The sequence below is a fragment of the Larimichthys crocea genome, chromosome VII, assembly GCF_000972845.2.
Source record: "Larimichthys crocea isolate SSNF chromosome VII, L_crocea_2.0, whole genome shotgun sequence".
Taxonomy (NCBI): domain Eukaryota; kingdom Metazoa; phylum Chordata; class Actinopteri; family Sciaenidae; genus Larimichthys; species Larimichthys crocea.
In genome coordinates, this window is record NC_040017.1 from 1,718,812 (window position 1) to 1,746,408 (window position 27,597).

Below are 27,597 nucleotides of genomic sequence, written 5' to 3' on the forward strand. Positions count from 1 at the left end.
CTCGCATTGCTTTTTCTGTATTGCGGCAAAACGATTGCCTGCTTTTTGTGCAGTATTGCCCTCCATCTGTCCGTTTGTACTGTACAACCATACAGGAGCCCTCTCCAGCAGTGCATCGTGGGATGGGAAGAGCCTCCTTCAAAGACACGGGCGGCCATGCACTCCTCTACTATGGCACATTGGTATCAGTTACACCATAATTTCATCACCAGCAGCTCCCTGTGAATCCTGCTTACATTAACTTTTTACAGGGATTGGCAACACTGAGGCAGAGATGCATGGCAGTGCCAGCACTTGAACCCATTTAGATTTCGCCTCCTATTCAATAGTTGCGCTCAACATATTGTTATTTGCTGATGATGTGTTGTATTTGTATGAACAAATGGTCTGAATAGTGAAGGATCCCTGCAGTTACAGTGGGATTACAATGCGAGAAAAAAGAAAAAAAAAAAGCGAGGGGGATTTTAAAAAAACAACAGGAAGGGGAGACTTCAAAGTGGCAAAGTATGCAGGGCTGTGTCTGAATGACGGCTGGCGTACTGTTTGTAAGTGTTCCCCCGAGGAGAACATGTGAGGGAGGGTGTCACTCTCTGCTCAAATCTCTGCGATGGAGAGCCGAGCGCAGAGGGAACGTCAAAAAACCAGCCGTAATTACAGCATTCATACAACAATGCTGCAGAGCGGCTGCTTCACACACACACACACACACACACAAAATGCAAATGCAAATGAATTCATTTGCTTTAAACATTAACCTAAATGAACATGTTACACCCTGACAACGTGATGATAATAGTGGTGCACAGGGAGCACGGAGGAATATCAAATGTAGACAATTTGATCCAATCCTCATGACACACACCGCCGCTCTCATCATGCTCGTTGTCAATGTCAGACACACTCACATTTCTATATTTGTTTACCGAGAGTCTGAAAATGTAATTAATGTTACATTGTTTCTGCCTACAAATGCAAATTACAACAGCAACATGAATAAACATGACTTAATTAACCCATTACTTTGGCCGTGAACATCTTTTTAGATGATGAAACCGGCTTTCATTAGGAAATCTGTTTGATTATTTCACTTATTTGTAGACTTAAAGATTGCAAACAAATATGTAATGTGGATGTTTGAGTGCTCGAAAACATGAAAACAGACAAAGTGCAGGAAATGGCACATCAGAGGTTTCACATATTATAATAGCTGATCGAATGTGATCAACCCTGAGATTTAGAGCACAATTTAGTCAACACAAGCTTTTTCACAACACATTTAAATATATGTACATGACTATGAAGAGGCCTCCTGGATCTTTGCTTTTACTCTGCAGTTTTTTTTTTTTATCTCTCCAGGCCCTGAAACAAGTGTTAATAAAAATGTGAATATAAATCACTCTGATTCTGACAGACCTGCAATCTGTGACGACGTTTTTTACAAGCCAGATGCTGATTTTTATTGGGGGGCTCACAAGCAAGTCTAGTGTAATCTGTTTTATTTATAGAGCTCCAAATCTCAAATCTTTTTCAAAAAGGCTTTGCAGTCCGTACAAAATACAAACCCTCAATTCAGATGAGGAAACACAGCGATGAATGAGGGAAAAAAGGAAAAAAAGGCAGAGCAAAGATGAAGGATTGTCCAGGACAACAGTAAAAAAACAAAAACAAAAAAAACACTGGATATATTGTGTATATTTCTGTATTTAAGAGAAGATGATGGAAGTGATCCCTAAATTTTAAATTTATTTTGACACAAAAAAAAGTGCTGGGAGGAATATGGTAGTTTAGTGCTTTGACTCCATCAGAGCTGTGTTTCCTGTCTGTGTCACTGTCAAAATAAAATCAAAAACATGGTCTCAAAAAGCAAAAAAACACTGACCTTCGTAAAACACTCAAAACATACACTGACCTGCACTGATGATAGGAACACAAACTCGCACACACACACACACACATGCAGTGTCTGTATATTCAATTGGACAAATGTATGTGGACAGGTGAGGGGGTTTATTGACTCAGACAGGCCAGACACTGTCGGTGGACTGAGAGGAAAAAAGGTGTGACACTTCTTTGGCTGCAGGAATACTGATTCTACCATTTTAAAACCAGATATTTATTCTATCTCAGCTTTTTTCTTTTTTTTTTTAAACCACTTCAGCGTTGTGGCAGGATCGCACACAGAGAATCGAGCAGAGCAGATGAGTTTACACCCAGAGAAACCCACATTACTCGATTACTGTTGTCTTTCTCAGGGTGTTCCACCGCAGCCTCTTGTAACAATGTTGTGGTTGGGGGAAGAGTGTACCAAGCCATCCCAGCGATTTCAAGTCATTGTGGTCTCATTACAGCAGGCTGTTGGTAATCCTCTGCCTTTGATCTGGGAGCTGAAGGGAGCTGTGTTTTACTGTAGTTCAAACAATGTTCTCCCTGCTCCCTCAGCACCTCCACCAGGAGCCTCATGGTAGCTGAGGAGCCATAGCCTGACAACGTGAGAGCGGAAAGTGGGGGGGGGGGGGGGGGGGGGGGGGGGGGGGGTTGGGTTTTCAGCTGAATGCAGGTGAGACAGAAACACACATGAGGGTTTGTTGGTGGCGTGTAAGTCAATCTGAGGTTAACTAGAAGAAGATTCATTCCACTAGGGATGAAAATTCCATTCAAGTCAATTCAGAATATTTTATTCATGCCCCGAGGGATGATTCAAGGCAGGCGAGTCCACAAATAACAAGAGACCAGAGCACAGAATATTATTCATACTATGAACCCATGAAGAAGACAAAAGATGCAACAACAGCTTCATCACTGTAACTGCGCTAGAGACAGGTTTCAGTGGGTTGTTTATGTTTCTGTTATAGAATACATGCATCCATAAAGTCATTAAAAATGATTCAAATGTAATAAATATGTTAGAAAATCATCAATGTACTACTATGAAATGATATTAGGTTAAATATTTAGAGCTATTTTATAAGATTTTATTTGTTCTAATGCACATTATGGGTAAAAGAACAGACATACAGAGAAAGGTCCAGTGGCCCCAGTATAACCTAAATTCTACATGTGGGCCAATGAGGCCAATTTTTACAATTTTATTTTTCATTCATTTATATTGTGTGTGATGTAAATGTTAAAGTTTTGATACCATAGACTGTATAAAACATGGACATCCTATCCGTGACGTCACAGGTTTCTGAAGACTACTGTTGTGAAGCTCAGTGTGGTCTGCCGCCTACCGGCTAATTCAAATATGGGCAAAAGTGTTTTCTGTACCAGGCTGTAAACATGTTTATTTCTGCTGTGAAGTCAGACATTTGAACATGGGGACTTATGGATACTGACTCACTTCTGGAGCCAGCCTCAAGTGGACGTTTGAGGAGAAGTGGCTTCACTTTACAGCCACAGAAGTTGCAGCTTGGGTTTAACATGGACAATGTAATATATTTAAGTCATTTTACAGTCCCACCAGGATTTCGCAGGCCTTTTTTGAAATAGTTGCGGCCTAAAATGCCTGCTGTTGCATGAGGTTTTTCAAAAAAATAGCTTTTTACAATTTTGTTGCGATTTTGTTGCGGGAGGAGGTGAAAGTTGCAAAAAGTTCTGATTTGACAGTCGCACCAGAGGCGAGGGGGCCCCATCCCTGGGGGCGAGCCCCGGAGAGGGCGCAGCGAGCATGTCCACGGCCCCGGGAAGCGTCGAGGTCCGGGTGGGCGGGCCAGTTAGCGCCGGTAAGAGGTCCCACAAGGGGATCCTCCCGCACTGTGCGGCCGTCCCTGACCCGCCGAGTTCAATCCCCCGGGCAGACTGCGCGGAGGTTGCGGAAAAATTGCGGTGATTGGTTAAAATTGCAACACCGCCCTGAATTCACGGGGACTCACTGAAGTTGCATTGAAGTTGCAAATTGCAACATCGCGAATTCCTGGAGGGTCTGATTTTTTTTTTCATTCCAATTTTCTATTATGCTAACATACTGTAAGCCTGTTAGCAAGAGGCTTACAGTATAGCTTGAGAGACTTTAAAATAAATCTGCAAAACTTGTTTGTGCTCTGTTCTGTACAGATTAAACAGAACACACATGACATGTTACTTAGGGAGCTTTAAATGTGCTGGTAGGCAGATTTCTTTCATGCCGGACAGAACCATGCTAACTGTTTCCCCGTTTCTAGTCTTTATGCTGAGCTAAGCTAAGCAGCTGCTTATTGTAGACCAGATGTGAGAGTGGAATCAAAAAAATGAGCTGGTGAGAGCAGCAAGACTGAAACAAAACTTTAAAGATGGAGGCTGGAAAATCAAAAGAGTGAGCTGCAAGAGGCTAAAGTAGAGCTGAGAAAAACTGCAGTGTAAAAACCTTCAAATGTTTTACATTTAGACTGGATTGAAGCCAGGCCTTGTCTTTGATCCTGAACCTTATAGTTTCATTTCGTTGGTTCAAAATGTGCTCCGCATGCGTTGATAGCTCTTTGGAGCGTTGGGGTGTTTCTATACGTCATTGCTCCACTGGGCTTTCACTATGGATGCTTCTGTCATCATCCCAGACAAACCCGCCAATCAGGAAACAAGCAGCTGTAACAATAAACAAGAATTGCAGCATAAATATGTTTTTCTTTTTTAAAACCAGTGCAATATTTCTGCAATGCATGATGTTATATGTTAATTTTAACATAGACTACTGACTTACAGCAAGTTTACACACCTTTCTTTCCTGCTGTCAAAAGGCATTCTGCAAAATGTAATGTCTAAGCATTATTTCAGCCAGTGCTGTGAGAATATTTCATCTGGTTTGTAATGTAGATGAACTTGCCATTTCTTGATTCTAGTTCAGTGATCTGTCTTATTCATTCTTATTTCAACACACAGACACTCATTTCTCGCTTGTAGGAATGACACGAGCTGATTTCTGTTTGAAACAGGTGACAGATTTTATTCAAAAGTTAAAAGCAAAACAAGCAGTGTTGCTCCAGGGATGGAAACGTCTGTCTGTCAGTCCGTTGTCCCATCACTCCACACTGAAATGATGACTAAAATTTTTTTAACAGCTGGAAAAAATTTGGACGCTTTTCAATTATTTTTCCAAGAAGACGAGAGAGCTACGCAGCTCTCGTAGATGATGAGCACAGGATGTTTGTGTGTCATGTATAGTTTGTCAGCGCACTTGCATAATTGCAATGTGAAACCAAAACTAACCTGATCAAAGATATACAGGGTAACAACATGTGAACCTGGGTTTGGATCTTTTTGGTCTGAAAAGGTCCTTAGCCTTGTTAGGACCTAATTATGGAAAGGAATGATTAAGTAAGATTAAATTTAAAGTGATATTACATAAAAATTGGTGTTTTTGTGAATTACTGCCCTCAGTTTCAGAGTGTAATCTCACTGTGGTAAATATGGACAACTGTACACATATATTTATTATGATTATATTGCTTATGATCAAAAACTAGCGAGTCGACTTTGCTAACAGCCAAACATCAACAAGGTCCACAACACAAGACATAGCAGCCGGCTAATATTACTCACTAACTCTCACCAACGACTGAAAGTCACTCTCAGATTTACTCTTGTCGATAGCTTCTTGCTCGCTCACACACTCCTTTTCTCCTTTTAGTTTCATTTGTTGTCCTCTCGGATCTCTTCTCCTCTGCCATTATGTCCATAGAGTCTGCTGATTACATTGCCCACTTGGCCAGCTCCGGTTCTGGCACAACACTAGCTCCAATCCCTGTCTTCATCCCCTACCCCTCCGCAGCTTTGGGCTTGAAAACCTCTTCCTGGTGGTCCAAAAAAAAAAAGCTCCCCCGGTGAGCTCACAGTCCAGGCAGCTCAGCTAACAAACTGAGTTAACGTTAGCTAACAGCAGCTACTGTTGGCAGCAGTTTACTTCACTGTCCATCAGGAAACTCTGTAAATCACAGAGAGTTGAGGCGGAGTAGCCATAGGACATCAGAGGGAAAACCAGAAAACATTTTCAGAATAGAATCAGTCAAATAGTTGGTGTGTGACTAAAGCGTTATGTAGTACAAGAACAGATGTACAGGGCGCAGAGTGGAAATGACAGAGACACCATTCACCTGATTACAGTCAGTGAATCAACAGTATTTAAAATCTGTTATTTTATGGTAGAACATTTATACAATGGGACTTTAATTTTTAGTCAGTAAAGTGGTCATTGATGAGACATTCAGGTTTCAGAAATGTGTGAACAATTGAAAATGAAAACAGACTAAAGCTAGGAGGCAGTGTAGCAGCCTGGAAGTCTTCAAATAAACCAAAGTGCTTCTTCATAAACCTCTAGAAACTACACAGAGAGGAAACCAGGTGCAGCCAGCTGTCTGCTATATATATATATAACCTCCTGAAGCTCAACATATCCTTTCTCAGGCGCATCACACGCACACACACACACACACACACACAATGTGGATTTTGTTTTACCAATATGGGAATCATACAGTCTGATATGGCCTCACTGACAAAAATTCTGTGGGATTGCACTCATCACTGGCTCATGTAACCGCTGCGGGTTTCTGTTTGTCCCTGATCTTCAACATTTTGGTAGAAGTGTGGATTTCAATAAAGGCTTGTTAAACAACAGATTTCATTCTCCGACTCAAGAGGGCCCTGCATGGCCCAGAGGCGTAAGCTGCTCCTTTGAACATCTAAATCCCCGTGCAGCGTCTGGCTTCCCTTTGTTATCTGCTGGTGGATGTTCCTCCACTGTTTTTTTTCCGTGTGCACTATGGATCTGGAAAGGCTCCAGTGGACGGTGTACGGGGAGCGTTTAACTGTAAAAGATCATCTCTTCGAGATCATCAAGGCCCAATTAATTGAACTTTTATATGATATCTTTGTTGGAGCTCTGGGTGAACATATTGTTTTGATAAAGAATTCATCAGCCAGAGATTGGGGGGGAGCCAGATTTTAATGAGCCCCTCCCTGGATTGGAGATGAGAGACATGAAACAAACAGTCTGCTCTTGAATGTCTGCTGCCCTCTCCTGCCTGCCGCTGTGAACACACACGCAGCACATTCACATATGTTGAGCTGCTTTTGAAGCAAGTGCACCGAGAATGTTCTAGTACCAAAGTGGTTATGCATTTCATTTTCAGTAATGTGAGAACGTGGGTCACTCCTGTTTGTCCAGGCAGGACAGCATGACAGTAAGATCTGGTCAAACAGGCAAATTGGGCCCCAAAGGTTCAGATTCACTGTTTGTTAACTGGTTTTGCCCATTTTGGGGACAACAGAGCCAAAACAGGTTAATCCAGCCATGGTACAATCCTGACGCATTCAAATTGGCATCAGTATGAGAATCAACAAGATATACTGTATTAATCCCTCAAGGGGAAATTCTTTTTTTCACTCAATTTTTTACAAGCATTTAACCTGAAATACAACCACACACAGACAAAGGGCTCATAGACAGAGCGAGATGGTGGAATGATGGGCAGCCACCCAGAGCAGCGCCCTGTGAGCAGTTATGGGGGGTTCGGTGCCTTGCTCAAGGGCAGCTTAGCAGTGCCCAGGAGGTGAACGGGCCACCCTCCGGTTCCCGAGCCAAGTCTTGTATGATATGATTTGATTATTTTTTAGACAAAGCTAATTTTTTTCCCCCAGTTATCAAAAATGTTTATATCGAGTATCTCTATTAGCCACACTAATGATAATCTTTACAATTCTCCTACAGCAAACTGCAACAACTGGCAGTGAACGCAGCTCAGCTGAGGTTACATCTGTTCCTTCGGGGCTGTCAGAAGGCATTCTGGGAAATGTGATGCATAATACTGGAGTAATCTCATGCGAGTCTTTCATGTGAAAATCTGCTGGTGCAGGAAGATTTCTGTCTCATTTTCAATATATATTTTCAAAACAAGCTGATTTTTTTTTAAGCTTGTTTTTTTTTTTAAATTAGATTTTCAGCTCATAGTCGGAGATGACAAGTCATTATTCTGCAGTGGAAGGAGACGCTGCATGTTGAGGAAAGTGTGCACAAAAAGTCAATGTTTTTAGAAAAGAAAAAAAAAGTAGAAAATATTTAATAATGAGAGAGTGTCTTCAGGGGAGTTTTCTTTTAAATATTTAGTCACACGCAGCATGCCAACGCTGACAGGAAGTGTCCGGGTCTCCGGTGGACCTCTTGATACAAACCAGGTGGTGCTTTCATAAACTGGAATCAATTCCGGGGCCAAAAAATAGCAAAATATATTTTTAAAAAAAAGATGTGGCCATGGTCCAAGACTGATATTTACATAAATACTAGCTGTATTTGAGAAATGTGAAGAGATCTGAATCTGTGGGGTCAGTGATGGAAAGTGGAAAAATGCTGCAATCAATTTTTGACCTTTACTTAAGTGCACAAAGTAAACCGTGACAAAGACATGAATCCTTGGAGCTCCAGGTTAAGGAGGTTTAAAGCTTTCAAATCACAAGAGGAAACGAACAAGAAAGAGAAAGAGAGAAAGAAAGGGAAGAAAAGAAAAGAGTCGATGTTTAAACAGTTTTATTTGAACAAATACCCATGAATGCCTCTATTGCCATTTATTCGGTATTTGGGAGCTACAATGGAGCCATACGATTAGCCGATAAACTGCTGTTAATGACCAGCTTGATTACACAGGCCTCTTCTTCTCTCTGCTCCATTAGCCCCAAAGTAACCAGACATGTAAAGTGCCGGTCTTGAATCTCAAGTTGCTACCTTAATTTGTGCAAAAATCCCACAATGACAGTCTTTCTTCTGAAAAACACAAGCACTGTGGATAAATGTTGATATTGCTGCGCGCGCTGAAATACTGTACATTTCTGTTCCGTTCACTCCTTTCTTTGATTGACTTTCGTAGCAGTGGAGATCAAAAGCACGAGGAGACAAAAGATGAAAGAAGATAAAAGAAGAGCTGGAGGAAAGACGTCCTACAAACTGTCAGCGTGTCGCCTCCAGCAGAGAATGAAGCTGAAATTAAAGAAAAACTCAACACAATAGGCTTTCACGCTTGACCTGTTATGCAGGTTTCTGAAGCCTGGTTAATTCAGGTATTTACTTAAATGTGGAAAAGTCAGACCACACCGTGTCTGTCTCCACTCATCTGTATTCTGCCTCCAACCGTCCACACTGAGGAATGAACAGAGGGAGCGTGGCGTGTTAGACAGAAGGATTTTAATATCCTGCCAGAAATTCTCCTCATGTTTAGATTCTCCTGCGTCTGACTGGCCTCATCTCAGTTGTCCTTGACACACGATGTCTCGTGGAAGATTCCCTCAGATTGTGTGTTTAAGTTACTCACCTCCCTTTGGTTATTGGTCGGGTCAGACTGCTGCACCCTCATCTACAGGATCCTAATGTTGGTACAGGGCGGAGGAGGGTGATGATGATGATGGTGACAGAGCAAGTCGTTTCTCAGCACAGCCGTATCACATTTGAAGAGTATTCAGATAATTTCACACATCAAGATCAGTTCAATTGTCGTTGCTGTGGAGCATCTAAAATAACGCTGATGTAATTTTAGCTCGGGCTCGGCAACTACAAATTATTAACGGAAAGCCTGAATTACAAACTGGAGGTGCGGTATGAAAGATGTGGTTGTTGACTGACAGAGAGAGTCTAACAGAGAGGTGATGCCGAATTGTATTACTGGAATGAGACATATTAAAGGTGCCCTGTGGAGGACTCAAACAAAACAAACTGAAGTTATTTTTACAATCAGTATCGCTCATTAAAAGCCACTGAGTGTGTCCATGACGTCTGTCAAACATGCATTCCCTTCAGCTGTTTCTAAACTGGTGTTATTCATATTTTAAATTCTGCATCGCCCGGAGGAAAATGTTACTGCTCGAAGGTTGCTCTTCTACAGATTCTCATTTCAGCCTCATGTTGCTTTCTATTTTATCTGATATGTTTCTCTTTTGTCTCTCCTAAAATTCACTTGAAGCGATAAGTGAGACAGGGCAGTTAGCAACAGGAGCCATACGTGAGACGTCTCATTTATTTCTCATTTGGAAACAAAAATGAACAATAAGGCCTCAACTTGTTGACCGCCAATAACACAGAAGATGAATTATTGTTTTACAGGGATAGAGGCATTTTCAAAGTCAAGCAAAAGAAGAAATTAAATTTTAAATAAATAATAATACAATAATATGTCTACAATTAATCTATGTAGAAAAATTTACAGAATTTACAAATATTTAAGACAATTTAATATTCTACAATTACAGCAACTTATTTGCTGTCCACATTATTGGCATTTATGATTAGTATGTGAATAGGGGTGTAAGAGGCATTAACTTAAAGCACTTTATAGAAAGGCGCTTTATGAAGTTCAGTCCATTTCCTTTTTTTAGTTTACGGGCAGATCTGCCAGATCCAATATGGCGGACGCGTTAACGTAGCGCAGCAACGGACCAACCTGCTCACTGAGGCGTCTATGTATACATGTCTGTGTATATATGTCTATGAGCCCCAGCATCTATTTTCATCCAGATGTGTAATGCCCATGTCCGTTTTTCCCTCGCCCAAATGTAGCTTCATTGTAGCGCATTAATTGACCCCCTGCCCCATCCTAGGAAGGCATGCTCTGTATCAAACTCAGCTTGTGTTTATTAACATGATAGCAGAGTTTCAACTACAGCTTCAAAACTGAGCCCGCTGAATGACAGTAAAGTTGGCTGAGGCTAATATACCGTCTGAAACATGGTACAGTATTTGGGCGCTGGCTTTCCCGCCGGTTTATTTCCCCTCATTTGACCGTGCTGCTGTGGCTAACATTAGCAAGTTCACAGTCATGGTACTTTGAGGCTAGCGTTAGCTAACTTTACCATATGCACACCAGATACTTCTGAGTGTATCAGACCTAACATAAGCAGCAGCCATATAAATGTTATAAGAATTCACTCAAAGAAGAATTATTATAAAAGTACATGTCGTAGCTGACCTTCTTTTTCGAGGTGCACCGGTGTTTGTTTTCCTCCGGCAGCCTCTGAGCTCCGAGTCCACGTTGCGGACAAGTGAGTCTTACAATTCAACCAATCATGATGCAATGAGATCCAATGAGATTTTGTAATGCTGATGCGTGCGTACATATCCAGGGTTATAGGTCACATCTTCTCGCACCTATGCTGTGCAGCTTCTGTGTGTGCGTGTACAATTATTTAATATGACTTTTACCAAAAATTTAAATTATGGACTTTGTCACAGCAGCCAAGTATATTAATATTAATTTTAACTGTATTCAGAAGTAGGAAAAAGTAATATCTGAACTCAGATAATAAGGGCTTACTATTATAAATAGACATTTAGTATTTCAGCATATTCTTGTGCCATCTGCCATTTTATTAACATGTTCATCAAATGATGATCTCATCATGCTATCAGAAGTTTTAGTCAGACACTAGTAATATCAAAATGCCAAATGCCGTTTTCATTTGACAATATAAAATTAGTAGATAATAAATGACAAATCCGTTTTGTTTTATTAAGTGGTCTATGAAACAAGTGTTTCACATAAAATATACAGTATGGATGGCTATAATGACTGTCAGCCTACAACTGTTTATTTTCATTCAGTTAAATCAGCCTGCAGTGATACAATATTAATTATTAAATAATTGTGTAGGTACTGGTCTGCAGTGAAAAAAGTGATTTGGTCAGATGAGCCAATTTTTTTTTTAACATCACTTTAAATCTGGATGAGAAATCAGTGAGCACTCGCAGAGAGCTCTTTCTTTGCTCTGACTGAGATCAACCTGAGATTCATGAGTTGAGGAGCCTGGATGAGAGCAAAGACGTGGATCACCGGCAGGTTGAATGGCGCCTGGGGGCTCAAATAAGCCATCTGTAACACCTGTCAATCAAAGTGGCCACTCCCTAACTTTAAGGCTTAATATCATTTGAACAACAGCTTCATCACTGTAACTGTGCTAGAGACAGGTTTCAATGGGTTCTTTATGTTTCTGTTATAGAATACATGCATCCATAAAGTCATTATTCAAATGTAATAAATATGTTAGAAAATTATTAAAATGTACTACTATGAAATTATATTAGGTTAAATATTTAGAGCTATTTTATAAGATTTTATTTGTTCTAATGCAGAGAGTAATTAGTTACATGACCAGACTTTAATAACGCATGTAACTGTAGCATTATGGGTAAGAGAATGGACATGGATACAGAGAAAGGTCCAATGGCCCCGGTATAACTTAAATTCTGCATGTGGCATTTTATTTTTCATTCATTTATATTGTGTGTGATGTAAATGCCATGCCCATGCTTTCCTCCTGGAAAAAAAAAGAAAAAGATTTTTCTATTTTTTCTATTATATTCAAAATAAATGTTATTTCACTTTAAAAATGCATTTAATTTAATTTAAAATATTAATTTGCTTCTATGTGCTGTTATTACACCCACTGCGTCTCCTGGAGTCTGTCATGAAACAGGCAACATACCCTAGCAACCTGCCGTAACTAATGTATACAATTGCCAGTTTTTTATCTTTTGGATGCCGTGTAAATCATTAGCTGAAGATTGCTAGCTATCGATGCAAAATGTCGTTGTCAAAAGCCACGAAAAGAAAAGTTTGTTCCGAATGCAGGACTTACAAAGAAGAATGGAAGCAAAGGTATGCGTTTATCCTGCCTGCATTTATTAATGCCAAGCCGACGTGTCTCATTTGCAACGAGGTTGCTGCAGTTTGTAAAGAATACAATATTAGAAGACACCACGAGACATTGCAAGAGGGACACAAGACACTTTTATTTTCCACAGGTTACAGCGCATGCACGCACGTGCCAATTAGTGTTCCAACCTGTGCGTCAAGTAAAGAGGCTGCGAGAATGTTCTGGCTGCTGTTTTGTCACGTTACTTATCAGCTACTTTTCAATAAATGTTGTGAAATCTGTGGACTTGTTGTATTTTTGACAGAAAACATGAGGTTTAAAAGATATATATATATATATATAAATAAATCAACGTCATCTAGCGGACCAGATATAATTGATGGCGGGCCAGTTTTGGCCCACTGGCCGCTAATTGCCGACCCCTGCTCTCGATTCTACATAACTTTAAGCCTTCATATAATCTGAATAGGTGAGTTGTATAAAAACACTCAGTACAGTTGTCATGAACAGGGAAATTATCTATAGAAACCAAAACAGTTTTTTGTACCAGGCTGTAAACATGTTTATTTCTGCTGTGAAGTTGGACATTTGAACATGGGGACTTATGGAGACTGACTCACTTCTGGATCCAGCCTCGAGTGGACGTTTGAGGAGAAGTGGCATTGGCTTAATTTCTCAGCCACAGAGGTTACCGCTTACATGTCGGTGTTTACTTGCCACTCTTCTTCACTTCCTACTTTTGCTGGCACATTACCGTCACCGGCAGGCCAACTTTGGAGTTGCTAGCATGAAAGCCAGCATTATGAATGTGTATGGTGTCTTCCACCTCCTTGTGCACACATTAACAAAACACCACAGTGGTAACAGGTGACAGAGACTCTACAGGGTGGGGTTTGTTCAAGGCTGTTAGTATTCGTGTTTCTGGTCACCTGATAAATGTAAGTCTGATATTCTCTCAGGTCAAACAGAGTCAGGGTGTTGCTGTGTTGCATGTTGGTTCACTGGAAAGTCTCTGCTGCACTAAATGGAACAGAACCTTAATTAGTATTATTGGAAACACCCTGACTGTTTTGTGTCCAAATGGCTGCTGTGAACAAGGTCTACTGTATACTATTAATATTGTACATAGTGTTAACTCATGCTACACATTTTTGATCTGCACAGCCAACATGATGCGTTATGCATGTGGGGGCAACCAGTGCTGATCGCAGCCGCTCTAGACAATGTTTGTGGGGCAGCGTCCCAGAGGAAATTCCATTTTTTAATGGAAGTCAGACACAGAAATGGCATTGAAAATCTGGTCAGCACCACGTGCAAATTTCTAAACACATAGAACATTTACTCATGGCAGAAGCACATAAACCAAGGAAAAGTGGCCAAATGTGAGCAAGTTAACAAAGTCTGGCAGGCAAAACACTTCACTTCTGAAACACTCCTTTGGTGGGGTATGAAGTCACATGGAGAACTGACCAAAACAGTGTCACGGCTGTGATGTCACAGAGCCGTGCCCAGAGGGATCCAAGGGTAAGGCTATGTCAACATCAAACCGGTTCTATTTAAAAAAATAATTCCTTTTTCTAAATTTCAGCCCCTCTGTCCACACACAGCAACAGACTGGATAAATCTGGCTTTTGTAGCATCACTACTTTCTTATTAAATGTCTGATGTCAGACCCCTGAACTTTTCAGAGAGCCACATACCTAAAAGGCCAACGTGAAGCCTGATCATTCATGATTTAGTACTGAAAGGTGGAGTGTATTTAGCATGGAGAAACATCATTAGCATACATTCACACACAGGGACTGCTGGGGGCCTTGCATACAGTGAGATGTCCCACTGGTTTGTGTTGTGTGTTGTCTCCATGCTCAGACAGCCTGTTGCAGTCAGGCCTGTTGTTGCTCAACAGGGTTGAAACTGCATGGTCATCATGCCTGTATCAGACAATGGCTCCTTTTCACCTTCCCAACAGCTCCACTTTCTCAGTCCTCTGTGGAAACTGGAGGAGTGGACTGCAGCCTGTGTGATTCAACTTTTGGGAAGTGGAACTCCTTTGGGAATAGGGAGGAGGCTGCAAAGGTCCAACGAACTTGGGGGGGAGTGACTCAAGAGGGAGGGGGGTGGCGGTGGTTTGGGGGTATAAACAGCAAACCACCGCCCCCTCCGATTTAACAACTTTGTGCCCCGCACATCCGTCTCTCTGTGCAGACCTCTCTCCCTCCCTCTCTCTCTGTGTGTCCGGGCCCGCAGTGGGGGTACCAGGCTTGGAAGTGCGTCCTCCTCCGGTGCGAGTTGTCCCGCTTGCTCTCTGCTGCAGACAATGATGGCACCTGTCCTCCAAATGTTGGCTGTCATCATCGCGTCAGCTCTGCTGCAAACTGCGACATCGGCCCACCTCAATGAGACGTAAGTAAAAACAAGTTAAAGTGCCGCTGCTGCTGCGTCTGCAGCCAAATGTTTGATTTCGTGAGTCACACACGCCGGGAGACGCAGTGCGAGCGCACGCGCTGGTGTTTGCGTGAAAGTCAGCAAAACAAAAACAAAAAGTTTGAAACCTTTTAATCATGTCGTGTATGTTTGGTATCACCAGGGAGCAAAACCCAGCATCGTCCCACAGGGGAGAAAAATCCGGAGGTTGGCCTCAGGATACTGTTATGCAATCTGTACAACCAGTGTGTGTGTGTGTGTTTGTGTGTTAAAGTTTCTCCATCTGCAACTACTTAGCACCATTTGATTAATAATCTCCTCACCGCTGAGTGACTGATAAACACCAAATAATCTAAAGTTTCTGCACCATGATGCTGCTTTTAGTCTGTGCATTGATTTCTGTTCTGACCTTTGTTTCGCAGTCCTGTGTGTGTGTGTGTGTGCGTTCATGCGTGTGTTTGAGTGTGTGTTATCTGTCCTGTGGTCATCAGGACTCTGGTGTCTTTCAGTGTTTGAAGTCCAATGACTTCATCATCATTCTACTTCATCTCTGGCCTAACAGCATCAATATTCTTAGCAGCAGCACCCAAAAAACTCAATTAAATGTGTCCTTTATTTCTCATTGGCAAGCGGCAGCAGGGCCCTACGTGCCAACCGGCCTCAAAACACACGACATTCCAGCCGTGTGGTTGGTTAAATCAAGATAACACGGTGGTTTAGGTTGTCCTTCCATGTAATTTACATGGAAAACACATTCAATTACACCACAGTAGTGCTCTGATCTTTTACTTGAGAAAAACAACAGAAGTATTATAGTCAAAATGTACCTCAAAAGTAAAAGTACTTTGTCATATTCTACAAATAAAATGTATAAAAAGTGCAATATCTTCTTCTCAAAGGTCCAGTGTGTCAGGTTTGGGGAGCTCTATTTACAGAATATGGCAACAATCTAATGTAATATGCTTTAACTATTATTACTATTAGTTTTCATTAGTGTATAATAACTTAAAAAAACTAAGAATCTTTATGTTTTGTTACCTTAGAATGAGCCTTCTACAGGCACAGTCCACCATCCTTGAACCGCCATGCTCTTACGGTAGCCCATATTGGACAAAACAAACACTGGCACATTTTGTGGCCGCCATAGTTTTGCCTTTATACGAGGAAGGAGAAGTGAACTTTCGCTGCTGGATGCCACTAAATCATTTTTTTAAAAACCACTGCACTTTTTTGCACATTTAAACCTGCTGTAAACACAACACTGACATATACCTTTTAAGTTGGTATAGCGGATGTGTTAGCAAAAAAATGTCTATTCACACTATCTATCTGTCTGTCTGTCTGTCTGTCTGTCTGTCTGCTGTCTGGTGCCGGGCAGGTAGTGTACAGTGGGATTTTAGAGCTTTTTCTCTATAAACTGCTGCCTGCTCCTACAGGAGAACAGCCCCCCAAACAAAACAATGCTATGTCTACAGAGAGACTGAACCAAAACATTATTGCAGTTGTGGAAAACCAAGACAATGAGCTTAAAGATCCTAAAACGCTGTGTAGAGCTGACTGCAGAGTCAAGTGATAATTCACGACTACCTTTCACCTTTTGAAAGGTCACCTGTAACAGCCAAACATCAAAGTCAACAACAGCAGACATAGCAGCAGGTAATATTACGTCCAACAGCAGTCAGCCCAGCTCAGTGTCTGTCTTTCAGACTTTTATTTCACCAAGCTCTCACCAACCACTAAAAGTCAGTTCCAGATTTACTCTTGTCTGGTGGCTTCATGCTCAGTCGTTCTCTCCTTTTTTTCTACCTAGCTTCTTTTGTCAATGTCCTCTTCAGTCTTTTCTCCTCTGTCATTACATCCATAGAGGCTGCTGAGCCCCCAATCTCTGCTCCCCAGCAGCGTTCCCTTGCACCCAATACCTGAAAACCTCTTCTTGCTGCGGTGGTCTTGGTGCTCTGAACTCGCATTCCAGGCTGCCCCGCTAACAACCTGAGCTAACATTAGCTAACAGCAGCTACAGTTTGCAGCAGTTTACTTTACTGTCCATCAGGAAACTCTGCAACTGTAACTTAGTTAGTTGGAGCAGCTGCTCAGCCTCAGTGGATGCTGGAAAAGTTCCAGGATTGCAATTCATAAGAAAACTCCTAAGAACGACTATTGTAATGTTTATATCCTGATGTGCAGCACATCATATCAGTTTTCCAACTCACGTAATATCCTTTCTCTACCTGCAGTATATTTGCAGTGACTGTGAGCTCCCAGGTGAGAGGAGGGAAACAGGAGACCCTCTGTGTCCAGATCCACGGCCCCACAGAGCCCGTCTCTCTGACCCTCGCCCTCGAGATGGACTCTGGCAGCACTACCATCCTGGAGGAGGCTGTCAAACAGGACTTTTACCGCTGCTTAAGCTTCCAGGTCTGACTCAACTTATGTACACAAGATTTGGCAATCTGCTGAGCGATGTGTCATATTTCACTTTAAATAGAACATGTAAGACCTATTTGTTTCTTTTTTTTTGTTTGTTTTTTTTTGTTTTTTTCAGTAGCAGTGAGGTGGAATAGAATTTTAATATTTGTAGTGGTTAAGTGCATCCGTGAGGTTTCCAGGCACAGCGTACTTTCTTCTCCTCGTCCCCCCAGCACTGCTTTAAACTAATAGCACAAATACTGGAGTCATTCTGGACATAATTATCCAGCCGGCGCCATGACCACAGCTGTCAACGCCAATGGTTCTCTGTAAATTACTGCTCTGGTTTCTGTCTAACCGCTGCTTGCTGTTATGCAACTTACGGGCCCCGTTCCATATTGATGTGAAACGACCCGCCGACCCCAATCAGTTCTGTGACAATAGCACTTAGTTTCACTTCGCTCCCCAGTCTTTGGCCTTGCTGCTGCAGGCCTGGTCTGGCAATTGTCTATCTGCAACTAAACAAAGGCTGCTTTCTGCCAGAGGCTAGCTATGTACCTGAATTCTCCCCCTAAAACACCCCCTGCCCCCTACACACAGACTCACAACACACACACACATACAAAAATACAGCCTTCGCAACTTTTTGAAGTGGTTCCAGCTCCTATTATGCAATAGCAGCTCCATTTGCAAGTGAAAACATATGCTATGCAAGTATTTATAATTAATCTTGTGTATAGTGGTCTGTTGTTGCTCAATTTCAGCAGAACTCAGGGAAGGATTTGCTTCCAAGCAGTTGTTCTAAACATTTACAGATGACAGATGTTGTACTGTGCAAAGGCTTGGTCTTTGCTGCAGAAGCACAGGGTGCGACTCCGACCTGCGGGTCTTTCCTGCATGTCATTCCCCATCTCTCTCTCCTGTCACTCTTTAGCTGTCTCTATCAGAGGAAAAAAAAAAAAAAAGCTTGAAAAGGCCAAAAAAAAAAGTCCTTGCTCTCTTCCCGAGGATTTAAATATCCCCTAGTTCTCCATGACAGATGTGTTTTTTTGTATTGCAGGTACCTAAAGTGCGCTCTAGGACTGTGGCATCCATTAATGTCACCATACAAGGTGAGAGTGCTGTGATGAGCAAGAAGACCAAAATCCTCATCGAGCCCCCTGCTTTTATCCACATCATTCAGACTGATAAACCCATCTACAAACCTGGACAGACTGGTAAGTATTCCATGTCCTGGTATTATTATTATTATTATTATTATTATTATTATTATTAGTGTTATTACTGCTCTGACCATGTCTGCCAGGAGGACGTTTAAAGTGTCGGAGCTTGCCTGCCGTGTGGTAGAATCGCTGCTCTTCTGCAGTCGTACTGTTCAGACAGCTCACATTATCCGCTCCGTGCTGCTTACCAATTCAGCTGCACTTGCACAATTTTGGACTACATTACAATATCTGCATATTGCTGAGCCACTACTTGACAACTTTAGGAATTATGTCTATATTCAGCACGCATATAAACAGAAAAATGGTGGTTCCCCAAAAGTTCTTAGTGTGCGTTAAAAATATAAAAACAAACATCCATCAAATCCTTAATTAAAAGCCCAGTTCTTTTCTTTAATTTTAATGCTTGTTTTTTTTTAAACCATCCATCCATTTTCCATGATGGTTTATCCATCACAGGATCATGGAGGGGCTGGAGCCCATTCCAGCTGAAACCTCGATGTGTTCTCGCCAAATTTGATGATGGTTCAGCCAATTTGTCGTCTGCATGTCATGCCAAGTGTTTCTATTAGCCATTGCAACCTTGGAGGCAGTGGGAGCCTCTCCAGTGACTGCATAGACTGTGATATACCAGCCTCACCTGTGTTACCTTTCTCAGATCTTTTGCCCTAAACTGTAGTTTGACATGGACACACCTAGCGAGATGTTACGGTGGCGTTCATAAACACGACTTCCCCTGCAGCACCGCAGTAGTAAATGCTAAACTGACCTCCTGCAAAAACAATCTGTGAAATTAGATTTTTAAGATGAAACGACAGTTTGGATGAGCAGTGCTCTGCTCCGGGATTTTTATGGTAAAACTTGTATTTACAGTCAGACTTTATTTGTAAAGCACAATCATACAAATAGAATATAACACAAAATACTTTACACCAGGGGTCGGCAAATAAATTTGGACCCGGGCCAATTTTTTTTCTGACAATTCCATCGCGGGCCATGGACATGCTTTGCTACTGGAAAAAAAAGTTTTTCTATTTTTTCTATTATTAAAAATAAACGTTATTTAACTTTAAAAACGCATTTAATTTAATTTAAAACATCAATTTGCTTCTATGTGCTGTTTTTACGCCCACTGCTGCGTCTCCTGGAGTCTGTCATGAAACAGGCAACATACCCTAGCAACCTGCCGTAACTAATGTATACAATTGCCAGTTTTTATGTTTTGGATGCTGTGGAAATCATTAGCTGAAGATTGCTAGCTATCGATGCAAAATGACGCTGTCAAAAGCCACGAGAAGAAAAGTTGATTCCAAATACAGGACCAGTCTTCATTTATTAATGCCAAGCTGACGTCTTTCTTAATGCAGGAGCAGCGCAGTAGCTCAGCAGGAGCAGCGCAGATGTTTCCCCATGCCGCTGATGTGCATTCGCATTTTTTAATTAAGCTATTTGATATTTGAGCCGACCTTGTTTGTTTTTTTTTTAAATAATTTTTTTTATTTAATGAAACATATTTGTTCACGTTGTACATTGCAAGAGGGACACAAGACACTTTTATTTTCCACAGGTTACAGCGCATGCACGCACGTGCCAATTAGTGTTCCAACCTGTGCGTCAAGTAAAGAGGCTGCGAGGATGTTCTGGCTGCTGTTTTGTCACGTTACTTATCAGCTACTTTTCAATAAATGTTGTGAAATCTGTGGAATTGTTGTATTTTTGACAGAAAACATAGATTTAAAAGATTATTTAATTTTTTTTTTTTTTTTTAAATAAATCCACGTCATCTAGCGGGCCAGATATAATTGATGGCGGGCCAATCTTGGCCCGCGGGCCACTAATTGCCGGCCCCTGCTTTACACGATAACCCCTTAACCCACCAGGCCACCCAATTATTTACTTTAGTTTAAGTTTTATTTATTCTCACAGTTAAAATTAAATAGAAATGACAGAAACCAATACTGTAAAGTGCAGGGAGAGGCAAAAAACCCAGATTATAAACAAACAGGAAATAAACTAAAAACAAATAAAAAATAAATAAAACATATTAAAAATTTAAAATAGTTAGATAACATAGAATAAAATAGAGATTTTTTTTTAAAATTTCACATCGCATGCTGTCACCAGAAACCTTCGCGAAGTTTATAAGAACAGTGCCCCTGTTTTGTTTCATGCCATGTAATCCAGATGTTCTTCCTCATCCCATCAGCTGACACACAATGAAATATTCCATTTGTTTGCCTAACTCGTGGTATGTATTGGTGTCCATGTGTTTTATATTTGCTGAATTCATTTGAGGCAATTTCCCACATTTTTTCCTCCCTTCTCTTCTTTAAAGTCCAGTTCCGAATCGTTTCGATGGACGCCAATTTCATCCCCGTAGGTCGAGTGGTGAGTTCTGTTTATTTACTTTTTGCCCCAACAAAAATTCCAACCAGTGAACTTCACAATCTGGTGTGATTTCTACCAAGCAGACAGTGAATCTGAAGCGCGAGGTCTATTTTGGTTCAGGAGAGTGGGAGGTGAAAGGAGGGCTGTTTGTTGATTTTGAAGACAGCGTGGGTGTGAAGCGCTGTGTGGAGTAGTGTGATAAACATGCTGTCAGAGTTCATTTGGCACACACTGCATTTGACCCAAACATCTGAATCAATACGGGCTCAGGGCCTTTTCCGCTTGTGTTGAGAGTCTGGAAAAACACAAATGTGCGCAGCTAACGTGAAATTCATTCAGATGGATCATATGATGAGGATCCTTTTCAGCTCGGTTTTAGACACTCTCATAGAAAACAAAGCTGCAGTTTATACTTTTTTAATTTTTTTATTACCCATATTATGAAGCTGCTGCTTCCAACACTTAATCTGAGAAATATTCAAAACATTTTTATGGCTGCAGCGTAATATCAAATGTAAAAACATGACACATGTCATCATATAGAGCTTTATTAGAGCTTAATCTGACAACTATGAGAAAACGTTACAGATGCGTATATTGTGCCAATCATTGTAAAGCTAATCAACTTTTACACCTTGTTTTCTGTCTTTTTCAGTACAAAGTGGTGGACCTCCAGGTAAGATTAACTAAAGTGACTGTGTGGCTCAAATAGTCTAAGGTGCTTATTAGACCCATGCATGCATGTCACCTCTCCTGCCGACCCCATGACGAGTTTATTAGACTATTAAAAATGACAGCAAACAACAGCAAGAGCATCTTTAGCATTGTACTTCAGATAATGTAAAGTATTTCTGCACATACACATACAGTACATAAATGCAATGATGTATTATTTCTATTTTGATTTTATTTTGAGACCAACATTTTAAAGGCCCCATGTGCAGGATTTTAAGGTTTTAATGTTGCTGACCCCTAGTGATAATACCAAAAGAAACTTTAATCAAGGGACACCGTGATGAATAGGCTGAAAGTTACACATAGATCGCACTCACTTTCACCAGGATGTCATGGCGGTGCAGTGGTTAGCTCTGTCGCTTCACAATAGGAAGGTTTCTGGTTAAAAATCTACATGGAGTTTGCATGTTCTCCCTGTGTGTGTGTGTGGGTTCTCTCCGGGTTTCTTCCACAGTACAAAGACATGCACGTCAATTAGTGACTCTTAAGTTGCGTGAATGTCAGTGTGAATAGTTGTGTGTCTCGATGTGTCAGTACTATTTCTATTAAGGATGAAACGCAGTTCTTTTATGCAATATACTATGAAAAATGTGTTCCTTCCTTGATAAAAGTTTCTCAAGCTTCACCTGCAGCAGATAGCTGTCCTTCCTGAACTCAACCTTCAATGAATGAGTTCTGTCTTTGTGCAGGATCCCAATTCAAATCGCATCGCACAGTGGCTGGATAAGACCATTGTTAGCGGCATCCTGGATCTTTCCCACCCCATGATACCTGAAGCGCCACAAGGAAGCTACATTATCACCGCCTCGACGGACAAAGGAGAACGAATCACCCACAGCTTTGACATCAAGGAATACGGTCTGCTGCAGTTTCATGCTAAAAAACATGAACGAACATTCACAGTTACCAGAATAATGCTGTGTTGTGTGCATATGTGCATTTTCAACTAAGATTTTTTTGATTCTGTTTCTTTTCTTTTAGTTTTGCCAAAGTATGAAGTAAAGATTCACCTACCCAGTGTGATTACCATCCTGGACAAAGAAGCAACATTAAGGATCTGTGGAAAGTGAGTTTGTTCAGATTGAATTGCTCAAATCAGATGGAGCTCAGACTCAGCAGTTAGAACCAGAAATTTGACTCATCCAGGTCAAAGTACAGATTTCCACTGTGTTTCTCAGCCAAAGAAGTTCTCTTTTTGTTGGTTTCCCTCAGTCGTGGTTTCTCTGCAGCAATTCCTCCATGAAGGTCTGATTGACAGTGTCTTAAACAGTTAATGTTGAGATATGTCTGCCAGTTGAACCGATTTCTGAAGCTGGTAACTGTAATGAACTTATCCTCTGCAGCAGGGGGAAATCTTGGGCTACTTACCAGGGGTGGTTTCATGAGTTTCATCATAGCATTTGATGGTTTTTGTGAAGGCACTTGAAGACACATTAAAAGTGCTTGATATTTTCTGGACTGACTGACCTTCATGCCTTAAAGTAATAATGGACTGTTGTTTCTCTTTATATAGTTGAGTAGTTCTTGTCATAATATGGATTACAGTGGTCCCTCGTTTATCGCGGGGGATACGTTCTAAAAATAATCCGCAATAAACGAAATCCGCGAAGTGAGTTTTACAATTATTAAACATGTTTTAAGGCCGTAAAACCCCTGACCACACACTTTTATACACCTTTTTACACGCATTAAACACAGTACTCCCTTAGTTAATCAGGACGCAGAACACATGTGTGGTTCTCCCTTAGCCAATTTAGGATGCAGAACACAATGCACGTTCATACTGTACAGTACACTGTAAAACAAAGCATGCTAAATTACACTAAAAAAATCCGCAAAACAGCGAGTCCGCAAAAAGTGAACCGCGATATAGCGAGGGACGACTGTACTACAGTTGTCAAATAAGGCTATTTCCTGTATGCTAACACTACCTCTGACATAACTGATTGTTACAAAAACAACAAGAAGGCTTTTTTTCAACAAGACACACTTGTTAATTGAAAACCATTCCAGGTGGCTGTCATCAAGGCAAATGGTGGCTACATCGAAGAATCTAATGTCTAAAATATCTTAACCACATTATTCCATGTGCTAGTTCATATGTTTTATGTGCTAATCTACAATGTAGAGAGTAATAATAAATAAATAAATAAATAAATAAATAAATAAATAAGTAATAAATAATAATAAAAAGCCACCTACTACCTACTAAACAACTACCTTCTGTGAATAAATCTTAAAAAAAAAAAAGCATTTCAATATCCTTGTGCTTTTTCCTGCAGATACACGTATGGAAAACCAGTTATTGGTTCTGTGAAGGCTGTGTTTTGTAGACACGCCTTGCGGTTTTACTGGTATTCAACAAGTGAAGAAAATGACGTCTGTAGCGTGTATGAATTGACGGTGAGTGTTCCTGATTTCCTGTTGTCACAAATTTACATGCATGTATATTCATTTTAATAAACTGACTTTTATCATCTTCTAGACGGACAAAAGTGGTTGTGCTACACAAATTGTGAACGTGACAGAGTTTTTCCCCAACAAGAGCATGTATGACGACAGTTTTCACGTAAATGCTGAAATGGAGGAGTATGGCACAGGTAGGTTGACAGACGGCCGGATAATGTTCATTAGGTAATCAGCATCAGTTCATGATGATCTGTGATCTGCATCTTTTTATTACCATCTATCTAGGAGTCATTCTTAAAGGCAGTGGACGGACCACCTTCAGCAGTCACATCAGAACTGTCTCGTTTGAGGATGTACGTGCAGCGTACAAGCCTGGAATCCCCTTTGAGGGAAAGGTAATCTTTCTCATTAATGACCATTGGGAGCTGTAGCTTGCTTTCAACGACTGCAATGTCAGTCATCTGTTTAGGCTGCTTTTTTGGTGCAGACTGAAATATGTCAACATAACATTTTGTACAGACATGTATGAATGGATGAATCTTGCGATCTGCGATCTGACCGGTGTGCATCCTTAACTTTCTCTATAGAGCCACCGTAAGGAAGACATTTTTAGTTTTTAGTAGAATATCTCAACAACTATTACATGAAATGCCATGACAGATACTTGTGCTGCTCAAAGGATGATTCCTAATGATTTTGGTAATTCCCTGAGATTAGAAGCCACCAGCAGCTCAAAATATCAACTAATAAGAGAAATATCAACTTCTATCAGATGGAGTAGCACCAAATTCAAGGCTTCCGAATTCATGGCTTCCTGATGATGTGTCCTTAAGACTTTGGTGCCCTACTGACTTTTCTTTTCCTTATGTGCTATGAGATTCACTTTTAGAGTTTATTTGCAAAGAAACTGCTTATACATGGATACCTATGAGTTGAACAGTTTCATAACTCTTATGCAATCTTCCAGTCCCTGGAATCTTCTGTTCTTCTTTCATCTATTTTATCTCTCCTGTTTATAACCCTTCATCATTCTTTGGAATCTATCACATCCTGTTGTTTAACATTCCACACCAATTGCACAACTAGTTATGAAAACAAAGTTCTGGGAACTCAAGAACTGTATTGCTCCCAGCTAATCTGTGCCAAACTCAATTTAACCACTGTTTAACCACCATCACTGACATGGTGAACATTACACCTGCTAAACATCAGCATGTTAATAATGTTGCAAACTGCTTGTCTTGTTTGTGCTGTATGTACTCTATTACCCAACCTTGTTCCTACTCTCATGAATGACTTGTATGTTCAGCCACGTACATGTACTTGTTTCCACATGTGGAATGCATCTGTGTACTCATACCTCTGATTTTTAGTTTGTATTAGTGTCTGTTTTGCAAGTCCACATCCACCCTGAAGGTCTCTTGGATAACGTAACAATGCTAAGCTATCAGTTAAAATTATTTTAGTTTTGTTGCTGAGACATCTCCTTCAGTTTGGTGTGAAGGATAACTCTACTGTATGAAACGCACAAGTCTCAGTCACAACTGTCTTGGACACATAAAATACACTTCACACAATACACAATATCAATATCTAATATCTAATATCACACTCTTGCTCCCCAAAGTATAAACAAAAGTTGAACCCTCCTTTATCCTTCCTCTCGCCCCACCTTCATCATCTTTGCACATAAGATTTGTCATACTGTAAAGGGCATGTTTTCTTTAATATAGTATTGAACACATTCATACTCTTCAGGAATAACCAGCATCACAAAGTCTACATTTCTAGTCCAATTGGGAATCATTCCATGTTAGGGAATGATTAACTTTTAGTCATGCTTGGATTTTGAAAGTCTGCTGTGGTTAAGGTTCTGCTCTTTCTGACTTGCTTGCAGGTGAAAGTGGTCGGTCCAGACAACAAACCTGTTGCCAATGAGGCAGTGCACCTGTCTTATGTCGATACCCAAAGGGAAACGCTTACTACAGACGTAAAAGGCATGGCTTCATTTTCATTGAACACCACAGCTTGGACCGACGTTGTGTCTCTAAAGGTTGGTAGTTGCTGTTTTTATTTTGTCTGCTTGTTTTCCAGAAGAATCATATTGATTATTGTCCAAGGTGAACAACACAACCTTAAATTGTTATTACATTAAAGCGACATTGCGATTTAACACCCCCAGTTTGAGTATACAATACCACAATGTCCATAAATATGGACAGTACATTTGTATATGTTGTGATTACATTACTTTGGGTCAAAAACTACCCACTTTACAGCCAACTAATATTACTGACTAGTCCAACAGCAGTCAGCCCAGCTCAGCGTCTGTCTTTCAGCCTTTTATTTCACCAAGCTCTCACTAACCACTAAAAGTCAGTCCCAGATTTACTCTTGTCCGGTGGTCTCTTGCTCGCTCACTCTCTCTTCTCTTCTTTCTCTCACTTCTCTTCTTGGCTTCCACGTCTCCGTCCTCTTCAGTCTCCCAACCATTAGTTATCTTCTTAGAAGGTGATAAGCCTGGTTATGTTGCTTACTTGTCTCCAATTTTGGCACAACACTGGTACCGCACCCTGTCTGCATTCCCCTACCCCAGACCTAAAAAGACTCTTCTTCCCAGTGGTCTAAAACACCTGTCATACAAACACTAACACTCCCCCGGTGCTCTGTTAGCCAGGCTGCCCGGACTGTGAGCTAAAACTGTCCTAACAGCAGCTATAATTCTCAGCAGTTTACCACACAGTGTAGCCTTAACTTTTTCTTTAGGATTTGTTTAAAGTTTGTTCATAGTTGAGAATCGGGGCTGGACAAGTGAAAATTTGACCTGTGGCTATTGTGTCAACAGGCGTGGTCAAAGGAGAATGAGCCATATGTGCCTAATGTGCGTAAACCGGAGTACAGGTTGGCCTTCCACCAAGCCTCAGCATTTTACTCCAAGAGCAGCAGCTTTTTGAAGCTCATGCAGATCAAAGGGAAGTTGTCCTGCGACAGCGATGCAACTGTGCGTGCTCAGTACATCATCCAGGGGGAGGAGCTAAAGAAGGGACAAGAAGTCCTTGAATTCTTTTACCTGGTAAGATTCATATGATACCATAAGTTTCCACTATGATGCTGTCAGTTTGTAGAAAAAAATACATTTAATTTCTCTGCCTGATTTTAAAAAAAAACATTTTCTAGGTGATGTCCAGGGGTGGAATTGTGCAGCACGGTCGTGTCCCGGTGACTGTGAAAGCAGGAACTGGTAAAAACCCATGTCACTTTTAACTAAGATGGTGTTATAATCTGTTTCTTTTCATATGAGCAGATCAGACGAAGTTAGCAACTCGCAGGTGAAATTTTCAGCAGCTAAAGAGCCAAATATTTCCCTCAGAGGAGTTGAACCAGAGCTAAAAGAAAGCTAAAAGTGCTGGAT

The 27,597-nt window shown here is 40.9% G+C and overlaps 1 protein-coding gene across 4 annotated transcripts in view; it reads left to right on the top strand.

The window, feature by feature from the left end:
- The first annotated feature begins 14,758 nt into the window (after positions 1-14,758).
- Positions 14,759-27,597, top strand: part of LOC104926457 (alpha-2-macroglobulin) — a 32,833-nt gene continuing 19,994 nt past the window's right edge. For all 4 annotated transcript variants that reach the window (XM_019275698.2, XM_010740317.3, XM_010740316.3 and 1 more), the window contains exons 1-13: positions 14,759-15,003; positions 17,259-17,439; positions 18,491-18,647; positions 20,989-21,041; positions 21,697-21,717; positions 22,466-22,634; positions 22,758-22,842; positions 24,059-24,179; positions 24,262-24,376; positions 24,471-24,580; positions 26,083-26,238; positions 27,031-27,258; positions 27,363-27,426. In XM_019275698.2, the coding sequence (XP_019131243.1) occupies positions 14,918-15,003; positions 17,259-17,439; positions 18,491-18,647; positions 20,989-21,041; positions 21,697-21,717; positions 22,466-22,634; positions 22,758-22,842; positions 24,059-24,179; positions 24,262-24,376; positions 24,471-24,580; positions 26,083-26,238; positions 27,031-27,258; positions 27,363-27,426 (1,546 nt within the window). In that variant the 5' untranslated portion in view covers positions 14,759-14,917. The remainder of the gene's footprint in view (positions 15,004-17,258; positions 17,440-18,490; positions 18,648-20,988; positions 21,042-21,696; positions 21,718-22,465; positions 22,635-22,757; positions 22,843-24,058; positions 24,180-24,261; positions 24,377-24,470; positions 24,581-26,082; positions 26,239-27,030; positions 27,259-27,362; positions 27,427-27,597) is intronic.